Raw genomic sequence first — 20,839 nt, forward strand, 5'->3', positions numbered from 1 at the left:
CAATGAACAATGGAGCCGAGTTTGCCTTTTTGCACAAAATGTAATTGAAGGTGCTCCAAAGCTTTTTACTATCCTTCTTCATATATCTTTTATATCTTTGTTTCATAGTATAGTTTCTTCTTTTTGTTCAGTTCAGTCACATGATTTCTAAATCTACAGTACGTTTGCCAATCGGCTGTGCAGCCATACCAACCATACCATTTTTCAAATCTTCATCAGTCGACGGGGATTTAACAGTTTTTACAGTCATTTACTTAATGGGTGCGTGCTTATTAGTAACTGGAAAAAGCAATTTCATAAATGTGTCAAGTGCAGCATCTGGTTGCCGCTTATTACACACCACCGTCCAGCAAATATATTTGACATTTTCAACATAGGAATCACAAAAAAACTTGACCACTTATACACTATATTAGGCTTATAAATGCTATTTATATATTCATATCCACATATCCTCTTCTTAGTCTCTCTTCTCCAAACTCAGGAGCAGCAAACAACCTGTGGGAATGTGTGCACAGTGGACAGTATGTCGAGGCCATACGGATCTATCTCTGTGTGTTTTGTTGAGTAAAGACCCTGTAGAGGTAAGCAGAGTAACAGAAGTAAGAGAGAGAAGGGGGGGGGGGGGGGGGGGGGATGGGGGCAGAGTGAGAGAGAGAGAGAGATTGACAGCATTTATAAGCCTGTTTTCTGTCCACCTCTTTGAGGAGAAAGCCTCTTTCAGGTCTCCCACCTCATCCTCAGACCCCAGGGTCACAATGGAGTGTTGAGTTAACTGAACACACAGGGAGACCATCACAGAGTAGAAGAAAAGACCCATTATAGTTGTCAGGGCTCCTAGTTATGTGCACACACACACACACCACTGCCTGGTCCTGACAGAGTGTGTAGACACACGGCTGGCGTCAAGGCTGCCGGGTGCTGGGTTCTGACTAAGTAAACACACAGGCAGTGTTCTGGGGGCGTAAGTGGCTGTGGTGACCAAATGCCACGGCTCTCACAGATGGTACCCTGTCTATTTACCCTCTCAGCGCTGCCACAAACACACAGAGGGCAAGAGAGAGAGGTACCAACTAACAAAAGGGACAATATTGTTTTTCACCCCCCTGCTTCCACCATTTAAATGAATGGTTTCCTCGCCTCCCATACCATCTCCTCCTCATCCTTCCCCTCCCCTCCTCTCTACTGTTTCTCTTTTATTGTTCTTCTTTTCTGTTTTCAGTGCCCCCCTGTGGGTCATGTCTTTTATTTCTACCCCCTCTAAGCGTCCTCAGAACAGAACTGAGCTGAACGGAGCGGAGTGGTTGGTTGGTTGGTAGAACATCCTCAGTTTAGCTGGTCCTCTGGGCCTCACCACGGTCTGCTTTGTACAACACTCAGTGTCTCGGGAACTGTGCTGTTATTCCGCAGGGATATGAACATGTCTCAGCTCTCTGTGCGCCAACTCCGGAGCACGAGGGAATAATGTCGGAGCCGTAGGGCTAACGCTAGGCTAATTATTACTGGAGAATAAAGTGGCCCAGTGCTGACACTACGTATCATGTTTGTGAGCTGGTGTGTCAGTCACATACGTACAAGTGTGTTAGAATGTGTGTTTGTGTTACCATTCACCAGGGTGTGTACATTCTGAGTGTATGGATATTTCAGAGGGGCTGAAGTAGAACATGTGAATCAGATTGTTGTCTAGAGTGTAGCGTAGGTGATTCTAGAGCACGTTAACGATCTGATAGAGACTGCTTCAGATGACTTGTGAGCATGGCTTCAGGTTGGAACCTTTAATGTGAGTGTGTGTGTGTGTGTGTGTGTGCGTGTGTGTGGGGAGATCTACCAACAACCCTTTATTGTAGGAAAGGTTTATTCTGATGCAGTCTTTCTGTACCATTATAATCCTGCATCCCCCACTGATAGACCAGAGCACTTGACAAAGTGCTCGGCAGACAAAAGGAATGTCTGTGTGTGTGTGTGTGTGTGTGTGTGTGTGTGTGTGTGTGTGTGTGTGTGTGTGTGGTGTGTGTGTGTGTGTGTGTGTGTGTGTGTGATAGATGTCTCCAGAAGAGTGATGAGCTAGGGGGCTAATCTTTGGTATTAGAAGGACATAGTAAGAGGGTGCCGTATTTCTCCAGCCAGGAATGACTAAATGTTTTGGCAGATTTAGCGCTGGCTCTCAAATCTCTGGTTCTCTTTCTGTGAAGAAAGTAAAGTGAGCCTCTGGAACAGGCTAGGACGGCAGAAAGAGGACAAATGGGTGTGCTGCTCTAATTTTTTTTCTTTTTTTCTCTTGGGTGATTCAAAGTTTGAAACGTTGCTTGCTACTTTTTTTCACTTACCTCCAGCAGAGAGAAAGAGCAGAGGAGAAAAAGAGAAAGCTGATGCAGGTGGGATTGAACTTGCAGGTTTTTGGCAATCCACCTCTCCCTTGATACATCTCGTTCTCTCTCTCTCTCTCTCTCTCTCTCTCTCTCTCTCTCTCTCTCTCCTCTCTCTCTCTCTCTCTCTCTCTCTCTCTCTCTCTCTCTCTCTCTCATCCATGATGTATGTCAGATGTTTCCTACACTCCTCTTTCTCCGTGTCCCAGGGGCCCCCTGTGGTTACCGTGGGGACAGGTTTTCTCTGGGACAGTGTGTAACACAGCCTCCTCCACCCTGCACCACGATGCCACTCAGCATACACCTGCTTCTCTCTGTATCAGAATACTTCTATCTTCTCCTATTACTCTTTCTTTCCTTCTTTATGTCTCTCTCTCTCTCTCTCTCTCTCTCTCTCTCTCTCTCTCTCTCTCCCCCTCTCCCCTTAATACACAAATAGACACAGCAGCAGAGGTTGCTTGGGGACAAAGTCATATACAGGATCGGTCAGGGTTAATTAATTCTCCATGCATCCAGAGAAGGTCACAGCCTGACTGATGCATTCTGCCCTGCCTCGTGTATTCGCACACAGCCTGAAAACACACATATCCACTTGCACGAACACACTGAATGGCAAAGACAGGTGTTCTTGTCCATTTATCTGACATCACAAGAAGAAAGAAAGCATCGTTTTTGGCTCCCATTTCAGAGAGCCTTTCCCTTTTAACCCATTGAGAGAGACGGGGCAAACAGGGGGGAGGAGAGAGAGAAAGAGAGAAGGAGAGAGAGAGGAAGGGGGAGGCATTGAAGATCAGTCCTCAACTCTGTATGAGGTTCAACTGAGGGTAATGGGCTTGTTTCATTTGGTTTCTGCATCAGTCAGTTTAGACAGTGATCAGACACAGATCCCTCTCAAAGCCAAGGCTGCCGAGTCAAGACGCCTCAGGGAGCATTCTGGAACACAGAGAGCGAGACCAAACAGCCAGACAGATTGTAGAGGTTCCGTGACTGAGCATTGAGCAATCAGGCCAGACAGCTGCAGTGAGAGGGTTAGATGATAGTTTAGTTCTAGCATCCCTCTTGTCTGCCTCCTCCTCCTCCCTCCTCCTCCTCCACAAAGAGGGACAGCCCACACATTACATTGGTGGGGATACCAGGGGGGTGGTTAGCGAGAGAGGACCAAACGACTGTTGATTTGAGCCCCTCTCAGATGTGAACCACAGCCGGTGTGCCCTGGAGCACAACACTCAAGACGACCCACCACGTTAGTAGCACAGCCCTGCATTCAGACAGACAGCATTAGCCCCTTGGCTCTGGGCGGCAGAGTAGCCTCTGTGTTCATTCCTGTGTGAGGTGCTGGATGGGGAAGACAGGGTGCAGAACATTAGGAGAAATACTGCTGGCCTGACTGGGATACACTCAGACACACTGGTTTTGTTGGCTTTGTGCAGGACAGTGGATAGTATGCTGAGCAGGGTTTAGAAATGGGCCATTATTACTGGGAGAGGGAAGCCTCTGAGGAGAAGGATGGTGTGTCTGTAGGGACTGGATATGAGTAACTTGATGTAAACACACACAACCAAAGGAGCGTTTTTTATTTATTTATTTTATTTAACTAGGCAAGTCAGTTAAGAAAAAAATGTTATTTACAGTGACGGCCTACCCCAGCCAAACCCTAAACCGGACGACGCTGGGCCAATTGTGCGCCGGCCTATGGGACTTCCAATCATGGCCGGTTGTGATACAGCCTGGAATCAAACCAGGGTCTGTAGTGACACCTCTAGCACTGAGACACAGTGTCTTAGACCGCTGCGCCACTCGGGGGCCAGAGAAGGGCCTCTGTCTATAACTCTACTGCTACAGTATTTCGGGTCAAATATTCACATGCGTTGATGTCAGCTGGAATGTGTGAGTTCTGTGGGCATGTTTCAAGGTAGGACTCAGCTCTGAACGTCTCTTCTGGGCTGATGTCTCTCTGGGCTGCTGTCTCTCTGGGCTGATGTCTCTCTGGGCTGCTGTCTCTTCTGGGCTGCTGTCTCTCTGGGCTACTCTCTCTCTGGGCTGCTGTCTCTTCTGGGCTGCTGTCTCTCTGGGCTGCTGTCTCTCTGGGCTGCTGTCTCTCTGGACTGCTGTCTCTCTGGGCTGCTGTCTCTCTGGGCTGCTGTCTCTCTGGGCTGCTGTCTCTCTGGACTGCTGTCTCTCTGGGCTGCTGTCTCTCTGGGCTGCTGTCTCTCTGGGCTGCTGTCTCTCCTGCTGTCTCTCTGGACTGCTGTCTCTCTGGGCTGCTGTCTCTCTGGACTGCTGTCTCTCTGGGCTGCTGTCTCTCTGGGCTGCTGTCTCTCTGGGCTGCTGTCTCTCTGGGCTGCTGTCTCTCTGGGCTGCTGTCTCTCTGGACTGCTGTCTCTCTGGGCTGCTGTCTCTCTGGGCTGCTGTCTCTCTGGGCTGCTGTCTCTCTGGACTGCTGTCTCTCTGGGCTGCTGTCTCTCTGGGCTGCTGTCTCTCTGGGCTGCTGTCTCTCTGGGCTGCTGTCTCTCTGGGATGCTGTCTCTCTGGGCTGCTGTCTCTCTGGGCTGCTGTCTCTCTGGGCTGCTGTCTCTCTGGGATGCTGTCTCTCTGGGCTGCTGTCTCTCTGGGCTGCTGTCTCTCCTGCTGTCTCTCTGGACTGCTGTCTCTCTGGGCTGCTGTCTCTCTGGGCTGCTGTCTCTCTGGGCTGCTGTCTCTCTGGGCTGCTGTCTCTCTGGGCTGCTGTCTCTCCTGCTGTCTCTCTGGACTGCTGTCTCTCTGGGCTGCTGTCTCTCCTGCTGTCTCTCTGGACTGCTGTCTCTCTGGGCTGCTGTCTCTCTGGGCTGCTGTCTCTCTGGGCTGCTGTCTCTCTGGGCTGCTGTCTCTCTGGGATGCTGTCTCTCTGGGCTGCTGTCTCTCTGGGCTGCTGTCTCTCTGGGCTGCTGTCTCTCTGGGCTGCTGTCTCTCCTGCTGTCTCTCTGGGCTGCTGTCTCTCCTGCTGTCTCTCTGGGCTGCTGTCTCTCTGGGCTGCTGTCTCTCTGGGCTGCTGTCTCTCCTGCTGTCTCTCTGGGCTGCTGTCTCTCTGGGCTGCTGTCTCTCTGGACTGCTGTCTCTCTGGACTGCTGTCTCTCTGGACTGCTGTCTCTCTGGGCTGCTGTCTCTCTGGGCTGCTGTCTCTCTGGGCTGCTGTCTCTCTGGGCTGCATGACTTTACTCTTTGTGAAGCTCTAGTTTGGTCTGCTGGAAAAAGTGGTCTGTCTGTCTGTCTGTGTGTGTGTGTGTGTGTGTGTGTGTGTGTGTGTGTGTGTGTGTGTGTGTGTGTGTGTCTGTCTGTGTGTGTGTGTGTGTGTGTGTGTGTGTGTGTGTGTGTGTGTGTGTGTGTGTGTGTGTGTGTGTGTGTGTGTGTGTGTGTGTGTGTGTGTGTGTGTGTGTGTGTGTGTGTGTGTGTGTGTGTGTGTGTCTGTGTGTGTGTGTGTGTGTGTGCGTGCGTGCGTGCGTGTGTGTGTCACTAAACAGCAGCAGCGGTATTGGCTTCGTGGCAGGACTTTGCCCCTGACCTTGAGGAGATAATCCCTGCTGTAACCACCATCATCATGGTTACTCTGGCCGATGTTTTAACCCCATCTAAACACTGAAACATAAACCCTATCCATGACTGCCTTTTATAGCGCACGGATTTCCAACAATTATACACAGGTCATATCTTCCATAGCAGGCATGTGTAATATATATATATATAGGCCATGATGGACTCAGAGAAATGGAAATTGGCATGTAGTTTGGCCCCGGGAGATTTGGTTGGCTACTGGTTTTATTCCATGAGCTCTACCTCCCAACAATAACAACCGTATTCCACATAGACGTAGTGCAAAGACAATACATCATTAAGGCTGCTGCTCTGCCTGCCAGTAAACATCCTGCTACAGCACTGAGTGTGTTGAGGCCGATAGTGACAGGTCTCATATTTAGAACAAGGCCATACGATCCTTTGCTTTTGAACTCACCATTATGGAGAGAGAGAGAGAGACGGGGGAGAGAGAGAGATGGGGGAGAGAGAGACGGGAGAGAGAGAGATGGGGGAGAGAGAGAGACGGGAGAGAGAGAGAGATGGGGGAGAGAGAGAGATGGGGGAGAGAGAGAGATGGGGGAGAGAGAGAGACGGGAGAGAGAGAGAGATGGGGGAGAGAGAGAGACGGGAGAGAGAGAGACGGGAGAGAGAGAGACGGGGGAGAGAGAGAGATGGGGGAGAGAGAGAGACGGGAGAGAGAGAGACGGGGGAGAGAGAGAGACGGGGGAGAGAGAGAGACGGGAGAGAGAGAGAGATGGGAGAGAGAAAGACGGGAGAGAAAGAGAGACGGGGGAGAGAGAGAGACGGGAGAGAGAGAGACAGGGGAGAGAGAGAGAGACGGGGGGAGAGAAAGACGGGAGAGAGACAGAGATGGGGAAGAGAGAGATGGGGGAGAGAGAAAGACGGGAGAGAGAGAGAGAGAGAGGAGTTGGGAGACAGACAGGAATGTCTTAGAAACTTGGAATCAGTCCTCTGGCATGATGATCACAGGTGCCACATGTTTTGAGTCTTTGTCTTGTGGTTGCTGGCTGGCTGGGTGTATTTTTAGTTTTCCTGCCCTGTATAGGCAGCTCCTTGACCCCACTGGGGAGCTGCACTGAGCTGCAGAAACAAGGCTGAATATAGGGCCAGTCAGTCAACAACACCTCTCCTCCTGCTCCCAGGGACATGCTAGTGTATGTGTGTGTGTGTGTGTGTGTGTGTGTGTGTGTGTGTGTGTGTGTGTGTGTGTGTGTGTGTGTGTGTGTGTGTGTGTGTGTGTGTGTGTGTGTGTGTGTGTGTGTGTGTGTGTGTGTGTGTACTGTAGAGTCCTGTACTGGGTCTCAATGCTCAGTGCTATAACAGGGCCAGGACTTCATTCCTGCCCCAGAAAGGAGTAACGCAGTGAGGAGTGAACAGGAGTGTCTGATTACTCTCCCAGATTAGGTTCTTCATAGTGTAGGAAGGAGGCTACAGGCACGCTACGCTCTGGAGGAAAGAGAAGGAGAGGGGAGCACAGAAGGAGAACGGCTGTATGTTCTTTGTGTTGTGCTGAGTTGCTAAGAATGTGAGCTCAGTAGAAAGGGAACTGTTTGGTGGGCTGCCCACTGCTTTTTGGCAGACTACTGTTAATATCCGAACATTCTGGTGTTTCAGAGTGATAACAGTACTATTTCACCAGGCAGTCTCATTCTTCTCCCTTGACCTTATTCTGGTAGCCCTCAGCCAGTTTCATTCTTCTCCCTTTACCTTATTCTGGTAGCCCTCAGCCAGTTTCATTCTTCTCCCTTTACCTTATTCTGGTAGCCCTCAGGCAGTCTCATTCTTCTCCCTTTACCTTATTCTGGTAGCCCTCAGCCAGTCTCATTCTTCTCCCTTTACCTTATTCTGGTAGCCCTCAGCCAGTCTCATTCTTCTCCCTTTACCTTATTCTGGTAGCCCTCAGCCAGTCTCATTCTTCTCCCTTTACCTTATTCTGGTAGCCCTCAGCCAGTCTCATTCTTCTCCCTTTACCTTATTCTGGTAGCCCTCAGCCAGTCTCATTCTTCTCCCTTTACCTTATTCTGGTAGCCCTCAGGCAGTCTCATTCTTCTCTCTTGACCTTATTCTGGTAGCCCTCAGCCAGTTTCATTCTTCTCCCTTTACCTTATTCTGGTAGCCCTCAGGCAGTCTCATTCTTCTCCCTTTACCTTATTCTGGTAGCCCTCAGGCCAAGGATTTCTTCTCTCTATTTTCCCCTTAACCTCTATGGGCTAGGTGGGACGCTTACTCAACAGCCAGTGTAATCCCGTGGCGCGATATTCAAATACCTTCAAATACCAATTTTTCAAACATATGACTATTTTACACAATTTTAAAGACAAGACTCTCGTTAATCTAACCACACTGTCCGATTTCAAAAAGGCTTTACAACGAAAGCAAAACATTAGATTATGTCAGCAGAGTACCCAGCCAGAAATAATCAGACACCCATTTTTCAAGCTAGCATATAATGTCACATAAACCCAAACCACAGCTAAATGCAGCACTAACCTTTGATGATCTTCATCAAATGACAACCCTAGGACATTATGTTATACAATACATGCATGTTTTGTTCAATCAAGTTCATATTTATATCAAAAACCAGCTTTTTACATTAGCATGTGACTAGCATGTGACTAGCATTCCCACCGAACACTGCCGGTGAATTTACTAAATTACTCACGATAAAGGTTCACAAAAAACATAACAATTATTTTAAGAATTATAGATACAGAACTCCTCTATGCACTCGCTATGTCCGATTTTAAAATAGCTTTTCGGTGAAAGCACATTTTGCAATATTCTCAGTAGATAGCCCGGCATCACAGGGCTAGCTATTTAGACACCCAGCAAGTTTAGCACTCACCAAAGTCAGATTTACTATAAGAAAAATGTTATTACCTTTGCTGTTCTTCGTCAGAATGCACTCCCAGGAATTCTACTTCAATAACAAATGTTTATTTGGTCCCAAATAATCCATTGTTATATCCAAATAGCGGCGTTTTGTTTGTGCGTTCAAGACACTATCCGAAAGGGTAAATAAGGGTGACGAGCATGGCGCATTTCGTGACAAAAACTTTCTAAATATTCCATTACCGTACTTCGAAGCATGTCAACCGCTGTTTAAAATCAATTTTTATGCCATTTTTCTCGTAAAAAAGCGATAATATTCCGACCGGGAAATCGTTTTTTAATACAAAGAGAGTAAAAGCATGCTATCCCCTCATGCACGAGCCTCAGCCTGATGGCCCTCTGATAGAGCACTTGCCAAACGCGCTAATGTGTTTCAGCCTGGGGATGGAATTACATCGTTCAGCTTTTTCCCGCCTTCTGAGAGCCCATGGGAGCCGTAGGAAGTGTCACGTCATGCCAGAGATCCCCTGTTTTTGTTAGAGATAATCAAGGAGGGCAAGAAATGGTCAGACAGGGTACTTCCTGTAAGGAATCTTCTCAGGTTTTTGCCTGCCATATGAGTTCTGTTATACTCACAGACACCATTCAAACAGTTTTAGAAACTTTAGGGTGTTTTCTATCCAAAGCCAATAATTATATGCATATTCTAGTTACTGGGCAGGAGTATTAACCAGATTAAATCGGGTACGTTTTTTATCCGGCCGTGCAAATACTGCCCCCTATCCCCAACAGGTTAAATGTGTTTTAGAAGAAGCAGGTTGCCACTCGTAAATCACTGCACCCTTGCCACACACACGTTAACACACTCCCAGTATTGCTCAGGCACTAGTCTACACAAATGATTCCCGGCGTTTGACTAATGCATGCCTTTAGTGAAGCTGATTGTGACTGTGTGAGTGAGTGAGTGAGTGAGTGAGTGAGTGAGTGAGTGAGTGAGTGAGTGAGTGAGTGAGTGAGTGAGTGAGTGAGTGAGTGAGTGAGTGAGTGAGTGAGTGAGTGAGTGAGTGAGTGAGAGAGAGAGAGAGAGAGAGAGAGAGAGAGAGAGAGAGAGAGAGAGAGAGAGAGAGAGAGGAGAGAGAGAGAGAGAGAGAGAGAGAGAGAGAGAGAGAGTGTGTTTTAAATAATCTTTATTGGATCTGGGAACCCACAACACAATAAAAACTCATACAAAACCATAGTTACACATCAATTAAAAACACAGCACCAAATCCTCCTCCACACTAACTAAACACAACAGACTCTGAATACCCCATATACTCATAAACAGATCAATATTGTTAACCTCTTGGGGCTAGGTGGGACGCTAGCGTGCCACCTGTGGTGCACTCCATCAACAGCAGGTGCATTTCAAGAGCGGCAAATTTGAATCCAAATAAATGTCAAAATTCAAATTTTTCAAAAATACAACTATGTTACACCATTTGAAAGATAAACATCTCCTTAATCTAACCACGTTTTACGATTTCAAAAAGGTTTTACGGCGAAAGCATAAATTTAGAGTATGTTAGGACAGTACATTTACAAGAGTTGTGTGTAATGTTTTGTCAAGTCAAAGACAGGGTCACCAAAACCATAAAACCAGCTAAAATGATACACTAACCTTTTACAATCTCCATCAGATGACACTCCTAGGACATTATGTTAGACAATGCATGCATTTTTAGTTCTATCAAGTTCATATTTATATACAAAAACAGCGTTTTACTATGGCATTGATGTTGAGGAAATCGTTTCCCTCCAATAACCGGCAGTCAAGTCAGCGTCACAAATTAAATAATTAAAATTAGAAAACATTGGTAAAATATTATATTGTCATTTAAAGAATTATAGATTTACATCTTTTGAACGCAATCAACTTGCCAGATTTAAAAATAACCTTACTGGGAAATCACACTTTGCAATAATCTGAGCACTGTGCCCAGAAAAATACGCGTTGCGATACAGACTAGACGTCATGTTGGGGAGATCTAAAATCGAAAATACTATGTAAATAATCCATTACCTTTGATTCTCTTCATCAGATGTCACTTCCAGGTATCACAGGTCCATAACGAATGTAGTTTTGTTCAAAAAAGCTCATCATTTATGTCCAAAAATCTCCGTCTCGTTAGCACATGATGTAAGCCAGCCGGACTTCTCGTCATGAACGAGGGGAAAAAATATATTTCCGTTCGTTCAAACATGTCAAACGTTGTATAGCATAAATCATTAGGGCCTTTTTTAACCAGAACATGAATAATATTCAAGGTGGACGAATGCATAGCCTTTTATAACGTATTGGAACGAGGGTACCCAACATGAAGTAGCGCGCCAGGTGTCTAATGGGACATCACCGTTCCATGGCTCTTGTTCGGTCAGATCTCCCTCCAGAAGACTCAAAACACTTTGTAAAGGCTGGTGACATCTAGTGGAAGCAATAGGAAGTGCCAAAATATTCCTAAACCCCTGTGTTTTTCAATGGGATAGGTTTAAAATCAATACAACACATCAGGTATCCACTTCCTGTCAGAAAATGTCTCAGGGTTTTGCCTGCCAAATGAGTTCTGTTATACTCACAGACACCATTCAAACAGTTTTGGAAACTTTAGAGTGTTTTCTATCCATATATAATAAGTATATGCATATTCTAGTTACTGGGTAGGATTAGTAACCAGATTAAATCGGGTACATTTTTTTTATCCAGACGTGCAAATGCTGCCCCCTAGACCCAACAGGTTAACCAGTTTGTTATAGGCTGTCCCCGAATAACCTGTACTTTAGCCCAAATATAAACAGTTGGGAAGAGAAAACCTCTCCCAAAGCTGAGAACCAAGAAGTGATCAGGTCAATCATCCCGACCAACCTGGGACACTGTAGAAACAGATGTTCCAGAGTTTCAGACTCAGCACAGAATGGACAACCCTCCCCAACAGTAGGGTCCAGGTGTACCAGATGCATGTTGGTGGCTATGTCTCCATGTATTATCCTCCACTGGAGGTCAGCTGTCCTCTTTTCAATAGGCAGTTTGTGAAAAAGAGGCTCTTCAAAAAGCCACATCCCTGGTAGCGTGCCGGCCTTACGGGACTTGACAAGAACTCTCCAAACCTGCATAACAGACTCTTAAAATAGAGTCAGGCCAGTCACCCCCCTCCAGCTCTAAGAGGAAAAGGTGCTTGTCTAAGCCCAAACAGCGTGCTCTCAACAGAGAAACACACAGGAGTAATATCACACCTTCAACCCTACTTCACTTGACAATCTCTGTTGTAGATACCACAGTCACCCCTAAGCCTGAGCAAAACAAGATTGCCACCCCAGCACTGAAATTAGTACTATGACTGAGTATATACTGTCCCTCCCACCACATACCCCAGTCAACCTCATTAGCCTCATCACTATGTGTCTCCTGTAGAAAAACTACATTAAGTATTTTCGGTTTTATTACTTCGAATGCCCAAGCCCTCTTATTCATGTCCCTTCCACCATTAATATTGATAGAACCTACCCTTAGTACCTCCATATAGAAAAGAGAAAGCAGATGAAACCACAGAAAAACCAAAGAGAAAAACGACATCCTATGAAGCATGATCATCGTTATTATTCAAATGTTCTCTTAACCTGACCCCGTTTCCCACTACCTTTTGCTGCTGTGACAGCAGTAACAAATTTCCTCAAGCGAAAACGCTTCTTCTTACTCAACTGGTCTAACCCCACCGTCTTCTGTAACATCACAGCTGACCTCACAAACTTATCAACGTCAAAATAATCGGCCAATTTGACAGATTTCCCAAAAGTCTGATCCAGGAACCCATTTACCTCCTCTAGACTGTAAACTGAGTCGTCACCAGCTACTATCTTATCAAGAGAGATATCCATATCCTTCTCCTGATCCTCCTCAGCTGAGGCCACAGACCCCTGACTTCCTTCTACCACATCCCTCTCAACACTCCCCACTTACACCCCATCACTCATACCACATCCCTTTCAACACTCCCCACTTGCACCCCATCACTCGTACCGGGCATCTCCTCCACTACTTGGGAGATTAGCCCCACCTGAACCCCCTCCTATACCCCATTACTCATAGTGGGCATCTCCTCCACTACCTGGGAGACTAGCCCCACCTGAACCCCCTCCTATACCCCATTACTCATAGTGGGCATCTCCTCCACTACCTGGGAGACTAGCCCCACCTGAACCCCCTCCTATACCCCATTACTCATAGTGGGCATCTCCTCCACTACCTGGGAGACTAGCCCCACCTGAACCCCCTTCTGTACCCCATTACTCATAGTGGGCATCTCCTCCACTACCTGGGAGACTAGCCCCACCTGAACCCCCTTCTGTACCCCATTACTCATAGTGGGCATCTCCTCCACTACCTGGGAGACTAGCCCCACCTGAACCCCCTTCTGTACCCCATTACTCATAGTGGGCATCTCCTCCACTACCTGGGAGACTAGCCCCACCTGAACCCCCTTCTGTACCCCATTACTCATAGTGGGCATCTCCTCCACTACTTGGGAGATTAGCCCCACCTGAACCCCCTTCTGTACCCCATTACTCATAGTGGGCATCTCCTCCACTACCTGGGAGATTAGCCCCACCTGAACCCCCTCCTATACCCCATTACTCATAGTGGGCATCTCCTCCACTACCTGGGAGACTAGCCCCACCTGAACCCCCTTCTGTACCCCATTACTCATAGTGGGCATCTCCTCCACTACCTGGGAGACTAGCCCCACCTGAACCCCCTTCTGTACCCCATTACTCATAGTGGGCATCTCCTCCACTACCTGGGAGACTAGCCCCACCTGAACCCCCTTCTGTACCCCATTACTCATAGTGGGCATCTCCTCCACTACCTGGGAGACTAGCCCCACCTGAACCCCCTCCTATACCCCATTACTCATAGTGGGCATCTCCTCCACTACCTGGGAGACTAGCCCCACCTGAACCCCCTTCTGTACCCCATTACTCATAGTGGGCATCTCCTCCACTACCTGGGAGACTAGCCCCACCTGAACCCCCTTCTGTACCCCATTACTCATAGTGGGCATCTCCTCCACTACCTGGGAGACTAGCCCCACCTGAACCCCCTTCTGTACCCCATTACTCATAGTGGGCATCTCCTCCACTACCTGGGAGACTAGCCCCACCTGAACCCCCTTCTGTACCCCATTACTCATAGTGGGCATCTCCTCCACTACCTGGGAGACTAGCCCCACCTGAACCCCCTCCTATACCCCATTACTCATAGTGGGCATCTCCTCCACTACCTGGGAGACTAGCCCCACCTGAACCCCCTTCTGTACCCCAGCACTCGTACTGGGCACCTCCTCACCAGTCTGAGGAAATGGCTCTTCAGATCCATCCTTACCTTCTACAACAATATTTTTCTGCTTCATTACATTTCCCTCTGGTACAAATTGCAACTCCGTGCCCTCAACACGGACACCTTGTTCCTCAGCAACAGGTGCTTGTGGCTGCTCTACCGCTGTCGGCCCACCTCTCCCTACATGAGATGTAGTGTTCTTTCGGAGCGGTCTGGCTCACAGAGCCTTTGGACAGAAATCTGGGAATGTTCAAGGTAAAGGTGACGCTATCTCAGCCTTAGTCGTAACTATGCAATGCTAAGGCGTACATGGGCCAGTGAGACTCACATTGGACAAACTGCACACACCCGCATGTATGCTTACATGAGCTGTGATACAGGTTGTGATAAGGCCCTTGGGGCCCAGGCAGAGACAGATATAGGCTCCATGCTTAGATGGCAGAGCACAAAGACTGCTGGTACGGTTTAAACAGCTGGACAGAGAGCAGCACAACAACCCCTCGCTGAGTTTAGCACACAGCCCTTTGAAATATATATACCCCTTCCTGATAACATCTCTTTTATCTTCCGTCTCTGTCATGAGGAGAACTTAGTGGTAGTAGAATTTCAAAAACAACTGAAAGTCATAATCGATCACTATGCCATGTCCATCGTTGACCTCCATATCCAGCAGGGTATCATCTGTTACAACATCATCGCATTGTGCAACTTCACCATTTTGTTTAATCTCTGTGATGTTGTTGTGACGTGAAGGCTCAACAAAGCTCCAAACACACCTTCCCTTCCGGCACGTGTTGCGCTCTGACTGAGGCAGGACTTTAGACTCCGCAGGGTGTGTATGTGTCTGAGCAGGGAGAAATCCAGAGAGTTACAGTAGAAGGACGTTACTGTTGGTTGTGTTTGATCTCTTCTCTCTTCAGTGTCTCTCTCTGTCCTGAAGAACAACAGCAATAACAGGAAGTAGGTTCTGTGGGAGCAGCAACAGTCCTTTTGTCTGGTGTGATGGATGGGACAGGGGTAAGTGGGGGAACAGATATTTGTACTAAGCAGAAAAAGTATTGTGTGAATAATCAGAAGGACAGATTGTTTTTCAGCGGGGTAAGCAGAACAGGCGTAGCCAAACGGGTTAATTACTCGTAGAGCTGCAGCCCGTGTTGGCAGAGCTGGAGCAGATGAGGTGTGTGTGTGTGTGTGTGTGTGTGTGTGTGTGTGTGTGTGTGTGTGTGTGTGTGTGTGTGTGTGTGTGTGTGTGTGTGTGTGTGTGTGTGTGTGTGTGTGTGTGTGTGTGTGTGTGTGTGTGTGTGTAGGGCCTGGCGTTAGGGGGGAGTTCAGGCTTCCGTGTTGATTTACACAACTGAAGTGAGGGGAACAGGTGAGCCCTGTTGCTGTGGCCACACGACCACCCCCTACCCCTCCCCTCACCCCCGTCCCAGGCCTTAAGGCCTTAGCAGCAGCTGAGCATGACTGTGGGAATCAGCAGCAGGACAATCCTGATTACACACAGGAACAAGGAGAGAGAGAGAGTTGAGAGAGGGTTCAGGTGAACTGAGCGATTTCCCGGTGTCTAAAGAAGTCTCATTGTACAGGATAGCACTAAAGCCCTACTGAAGTGGGCCAGGGGTGAAACCTGTCCAAGACACTCATCACTGCACAGCTGGCAAACCTGCTCCAGTGGCCAAGCCGCAGATCGTTCATCCTGTGGCACACAAAGGAGAACCCAGCTATGGAGACCCAGAGTTGGGGCGTGGTGGGGGTGGAATGGTGTCTCTGCCAGCTTGGCCTGGCAGTGGCCATTTTGTGAAGCTCCAGTGGAAGTTGGGTGTGAGGCCAGGATGGTATGGACAGCCTGGCATGGGCAGAATGCTAATGTTCACCCTTTGTGGGTAGCCTGGAGTCACACGCCACGAGCTCTGGAAGAAAGTAGACTCAAGTCGGACCAGATCCTGTATTTAGAAACATGTGCTCAGGCTCAGGTTCTCGCTGTCTCTTTCTCCCTCTCTCTCTCCCTTTTCCTCTCCCTTTCTTATCTCTTCCAAACTGTTCTCTTGTGCCTTCTTTTACTGTAGAGTAGGAGAGGAGTTTCTGGAACATTGTAGAATTGGGGTGCCAGGTAGCCTAGTGGTTAGAGCGTTGGGACAGTAATGGAAATGTTGCTGGATCGAATCCCTGAGCTGAAAGGTCAAAATCTGTCGTTCTGCCCCTGAACAAGGCAGTTAACAACACAGTCTCCCTTAAAATGCTGGGATGAGCAAAATCTGCAGGCTTCTGGCTCTGCTCGCCTCTGCTGTCCTCTCTGTGCCACTGAGATCACTCGTTAACCTGGAGAACACAGTGAATGACAATGACTGTGCTGAGTCATAACACCATAATGTGATTGTGAGAGCTGAAACCGAACCAGTTAGTCCTCTACTTCCTCATGTGAATGGCTTCCGCTTGTCTGGGCTGTTGTTCGTCACACTGCAGTAGTGTTTAATAATGGAAGCTTTCATCTTGCTCAGTTCTGTGTTTTGGGACCATAATGTTGACGTGCTGAACATAGTCCCTGGTGCAGCGGAGGAGTAGTGTGCACCTTGTCACTGAGGTTAGAACGAGAGACAAGCACAACTCACGATTGGACCTGTCAGATGAGATCCACATGAGCAGTGTGTCTAGAACATGCGTGGCACAGGATGGATAAAATAATAATGGTGGAGTAGGAGCCTTACAGGAGTCTTACAGGAGTCTTACAGGAGCCTTACAGGAGTCTTACAGGAGTCTTACAGGAGTCTTACAGGAGCCTTACAGGAGTCTTACAGGAGTCTTACATGAGCCTTACAGGAGTCTTACAGGAGCCTTACAGGAGTCTTACAGGAGTCTTACAGGAGTCTTACTCTAGCCTTACAGGAGCCTTACAGGAGTCTTACAGGAGTCTTACATGAGCCTTACAGGAGTCTTACAGGAGCCTTACAGGAGTCTTACAGGAGTCTTACAGGAGCCTTACAGGAGTCTTACTCTAGCCTTACAGGAGTCTTACAGGAGTCTTACAGGTGTCTTACACGAGCCTTACAGGAGTCTTACAGGAGTCTTACACAAGCCTTACAGGAGTCTTACTCTAGCCTTACAGGAGTCTTACAGGAGTCTTACAGGTGTCTTACACGAGCCTTACAGGAGTCTTACACGAGCCTTACACAAGCCTTACAGGAGTCTCACATGCAAGGCCCAAGAGAAAGAAACCAACGGAACAAACCAGTATCCCATGTTCCATTGCTGCTTGGAAGTTTTCTAGCGAAGGAACGCCAAGTTGTTGTCGGGGTGCTGCCAGCTGTTTGGGGGATGGTGGGAGCGGGAGGAGGAGTTTATTGCTTTGTGCTGCCCCGGGAGGCTTCTGTTTGTTCCAGAGTGTTGTTCTCCCAACCACCCACATAAGGGAGATGCCTCTCGTGATTGCTGCTCTGTGCTCCAGTCCAAGTCGGCAGCTCTGAATGATTGTGTGTGTGTGTGTGTGTGTGTGTGTGTGTGTGTGTGTGTGTGTGTGTGTGTGTGTGTGTGTGTGTGTGTGTGTGTGTGTGTGTGTGTGTGTGTGTGTGTGTGTGTGTGTGTGTGTGTGTGTGTGTGTGTGTGTGTGTGTGTGTGTGTGAGAGAGAGAGAGAGAGAGGATATCTAGGCTATACTGTATGCCCTCATGAGATTCATAAACAAAATCAAACTGCGGTTCAAGTTCACAGAATGATGTCTCTCTTTAATTAGAATCCACCCAGTCAGATTCACTTAATCAGCTCAGGGACGACACTGATTGTTTATCTCGGCTTGCATGCACTTTACATGTAATATTTACTCATCTGTTGAGCTATTGGCAAACTAAACTCCTTGGAATAGGAGTGTATGAGTTACTGAATATTTCCCCTGTCCCTCCCTATCTAAACTAAGCCCTGCTCGTTGTGAGAGCTGAGTCAGCCCCAGGTCTAGTCTGGGCATGTGGGCATGTTCCTAAAGACTTGACTGTCTAAGAGATATTCCAGCAACCTCTCTTTGCTCAAGAGGCCAAGTTGTTCTCACATGTTTGGCACAACTATAAAGTTCCAGATTGTACCAAAACTGTCCCAACAATTACCTGTGAATTTGCGAAAAGCCTGGGAGGAAAAATACCTGCGTTAAAGCCTTCGGCAGTGTGCTGCGGTGTTGATAAGTTGTACTGAGACCTCTCTCTGCCACAGACACAGTAAGTTGTGCTTGGCAAAGCCTCTAGGGCACAATAACACAAGGATCACGTACAGCCGCACTATCAATCATATTATGTCTCTTTCTTTACGTGGCCTCCAGTCTATTTCCCCAGACTGACAGATACAGCTTCCCCCTTCTGTTTCTTAGTTCTCTGAGGCCAGGTATCAGAGTGTGTATGAATGCGTGCGTGCTCGTTCGTCATGCCCCATTTGGAAGCGTGTCTTTCTCTGGTGCTGTGACTCGCAACACAACGGCCAAGTTTCCTCTCCTCCGTATGGGTTCTGATGATGATGCCTGAGCTATGCCGTTGGCGTGGCGACCTCCGGTGTCCCAGGTGTCAGTGTGTCTGAGCGATGTCATGATGCCATGGTGTGTACCGTAAACCCTACAGTATGTCGTTCATCTCATTATGTCCCTGGCTGGGTGGGATTTGATGCAGTGGCAGCCAGGCTCGGACAGGGTTTTATAGCCCTGGGCGGCCTGGAATCAAACTCAGTCTTATTGAGAGGAGCAAAGCAGGCCTGTAGCCAGGCTGTGGGGGGTAATACCACTGGGTGAGAGCACAGGGAGCAGCGCCGCACACACAGACCCAGTCAGCGACTTTACTAGCTGTATAAGGACCGTCTTTCACAGACAGGGGAGCCAGAGGACTGAGCGCTAAGAGACCTTAGAGTTCCAGCTCTGTCTCAGCTGTCTGTCAGGTGGTGGGTTGAGTGGTGTGGGCCGTCGGAGTGGTCTGAGTCGTGCATCACAGTGCTATGTGTGGTTCTAGGGTGGGGTTGGTGTACAGTATTAGCTCTCTACTACTGACCGAGCTAGCAGCTGGACACAGCATCCATCCCGCTTGACCACTAGCATGTGACTAGGGTTGCAAAAAAAAACGTTCAATAAATTCCCTGGTTTTCCAGAACTCCTGGTTGGAGGATTCCGGAATGCATCCTTTTTTTGCTCCTGATTCCAGGGAAACCAGGGAATTTATTGAAAGAATTTTGCAACCCTAGTCACATGCTAGTCTGAGAAACTCCCCGTCTTTCTATCTCTCTCTCGATATATATATATTTATATATCCCTTTCTCTCTCTACCTCTCTCTCTCTCTCTCTACCTCTCTCTCTCTCTACCTCTCTCTCTCTCTTTCTGTCTATATCACTTTCTCTCTCTCTCTCTACCTCTCTCTCTCTTTCTGTCTATATCACTTTCTCTCTCTCTCTCTCTCTCTCTCTCTCTCTCTCTCTCTCTCTACCTCTCTCTCTCTCTTTCTGTCTATATCCCTTTCTCTCTCTACCTCTCTCTCTCTTTCTGTCTATAGCCCTTTCTCTCTCTACCTCTCTCTCTCTTTCTGTCTATATCGCTTTCTCTCTCTCTCTCTCTCTCTACCTCTCTCTCTCTCTTTCTGTCTATATCGCTTTCTCTCTCTCTCTCTCTCTCTCTACCTCTCTCTACCTCTCTCTCTTTCTGTCTATATCCCTTTCTCTCTCTACCTCTCTCTCTCTCTTTCTGTCTATATCGCTTTCTCTCTCTACCTCTCTCTCTCTCTCTCTTTCTGTCTATATCGCTTTCTCTCTCTCTCTCTCTACCTCTCTCTCTCTCTACCTCTCTCTCTCTCTTTCTGTCTATATCGCTTTCTCTCTCTCTCTCTCTCTCTCTACCTCTCTCTCTCTTTCTGTCTATATTGCTTTCTCTCTCTCTCTACCTCTCTCTCTCTCTCTCTCTACCTCTCTCTCTCTCTTTCTGTCTATATCGCTTTCTCTCTCTCTCTCTCTACCTCTCTCTCTCTCTTTCTGCCTATATCGCTTTCTCTCCTCTCTCTCTCTCTCTCCTCTCTCTCTCTCTCTTTCTGTCTATATCGCTTTCTCTCTCTCTCTCTCTCTCTCTCTCTCTCTCTACCTCTCTCTCTCTCTTTCTGTCTATATCGCTTTCTCTCTCTACCTCTCTCTCTCTTTCTCTCTCTCTCTCTCTCTCTCTCTCTTTCTCCCTTTCTTTCTATATCGCTTTCTCTCTCTACCTCTCCTCTCTTTCTCTCTCTCTCTCTTTCTCCCTTTCTTTCTCTCTGTCTTTCTCTCTCAGTTAAATACAAATGGCTTTATTGGCATGGGAAACATATGTTTACATTGCCAAAGCAAGTGAAATAGATAATAAACAAAAATGGAATAATCAATCAAAAATTAACAGTAAACGTTCCACTCTCAAGTTTCAAAGGAATAGACATATTTCAAATGCCATATTATGGCTATGTAATGATATGCAAATAGTTAAAGAAAATAAATAAACATAAATATGGGTTGTATTTACAATGATGTTTGTTCTTCACTGGTTGCCCTTTTCTTGTGCCAACATATCACAGATCTTGCTGCTGTGATGGCACACTGTAGTATTTTACCCAATAGATATGGGAGTTTATCAAAGTTAGATTTGTTTTCAAATTCTTTGTGGGTCTGTGTATTCTGAGGGAAATATGTGTTTCTAAAATGGTCATACATTTGGCATGCATCTCTCTCT

The 20,839-nt window shown here is 47.5% G+C and overlaps 1 protein-coding gene across 2 annotated transcripts in view; it reads left to right on the forward strand.

Moving 5' to 3' along the window:
- arhgap46b (Rho GTPase activating protein 46b) overlaps nt 1-20,839 on the forward strand; it is a 95,134-nt gene that overhangs the window by 15,426 nt on the left and 58,869 nt on the right. Inside the window, exon 1 of one of the 2 annotated variants that reach the window (XM_014145897.3) lies at nt 14,976-15,159. The exons of the other annotated variant lie outside the window; for it this stretch is intronic. Within the exon in view, the coding sequence (XP_014001372.1) occupies nt 15,149-15,159 (11 nt within the window). The 5' untranslated portion in view covers nt 14,976-15,148. Of the gene's footprint in view, nt 1-14,975; nt 15,160-20,839 lie in introns of those variants that run through there. 2 annotated transcript variants of the gene reach the window in all.

This window comes from Salmo salar, chromosome 15 (assembly GCF_965601325.2).
Source record: "Salmo salar chromosome 15, fSalSal1, whole genome shotgun sequence".
NCBI classification, from domain to species: domain Eukaryota; kingdom Metazoa; phylum Chordata; class Actinopteri; order Salmoniformes; family Salmonidae; genus Salmo; species Salmo salar.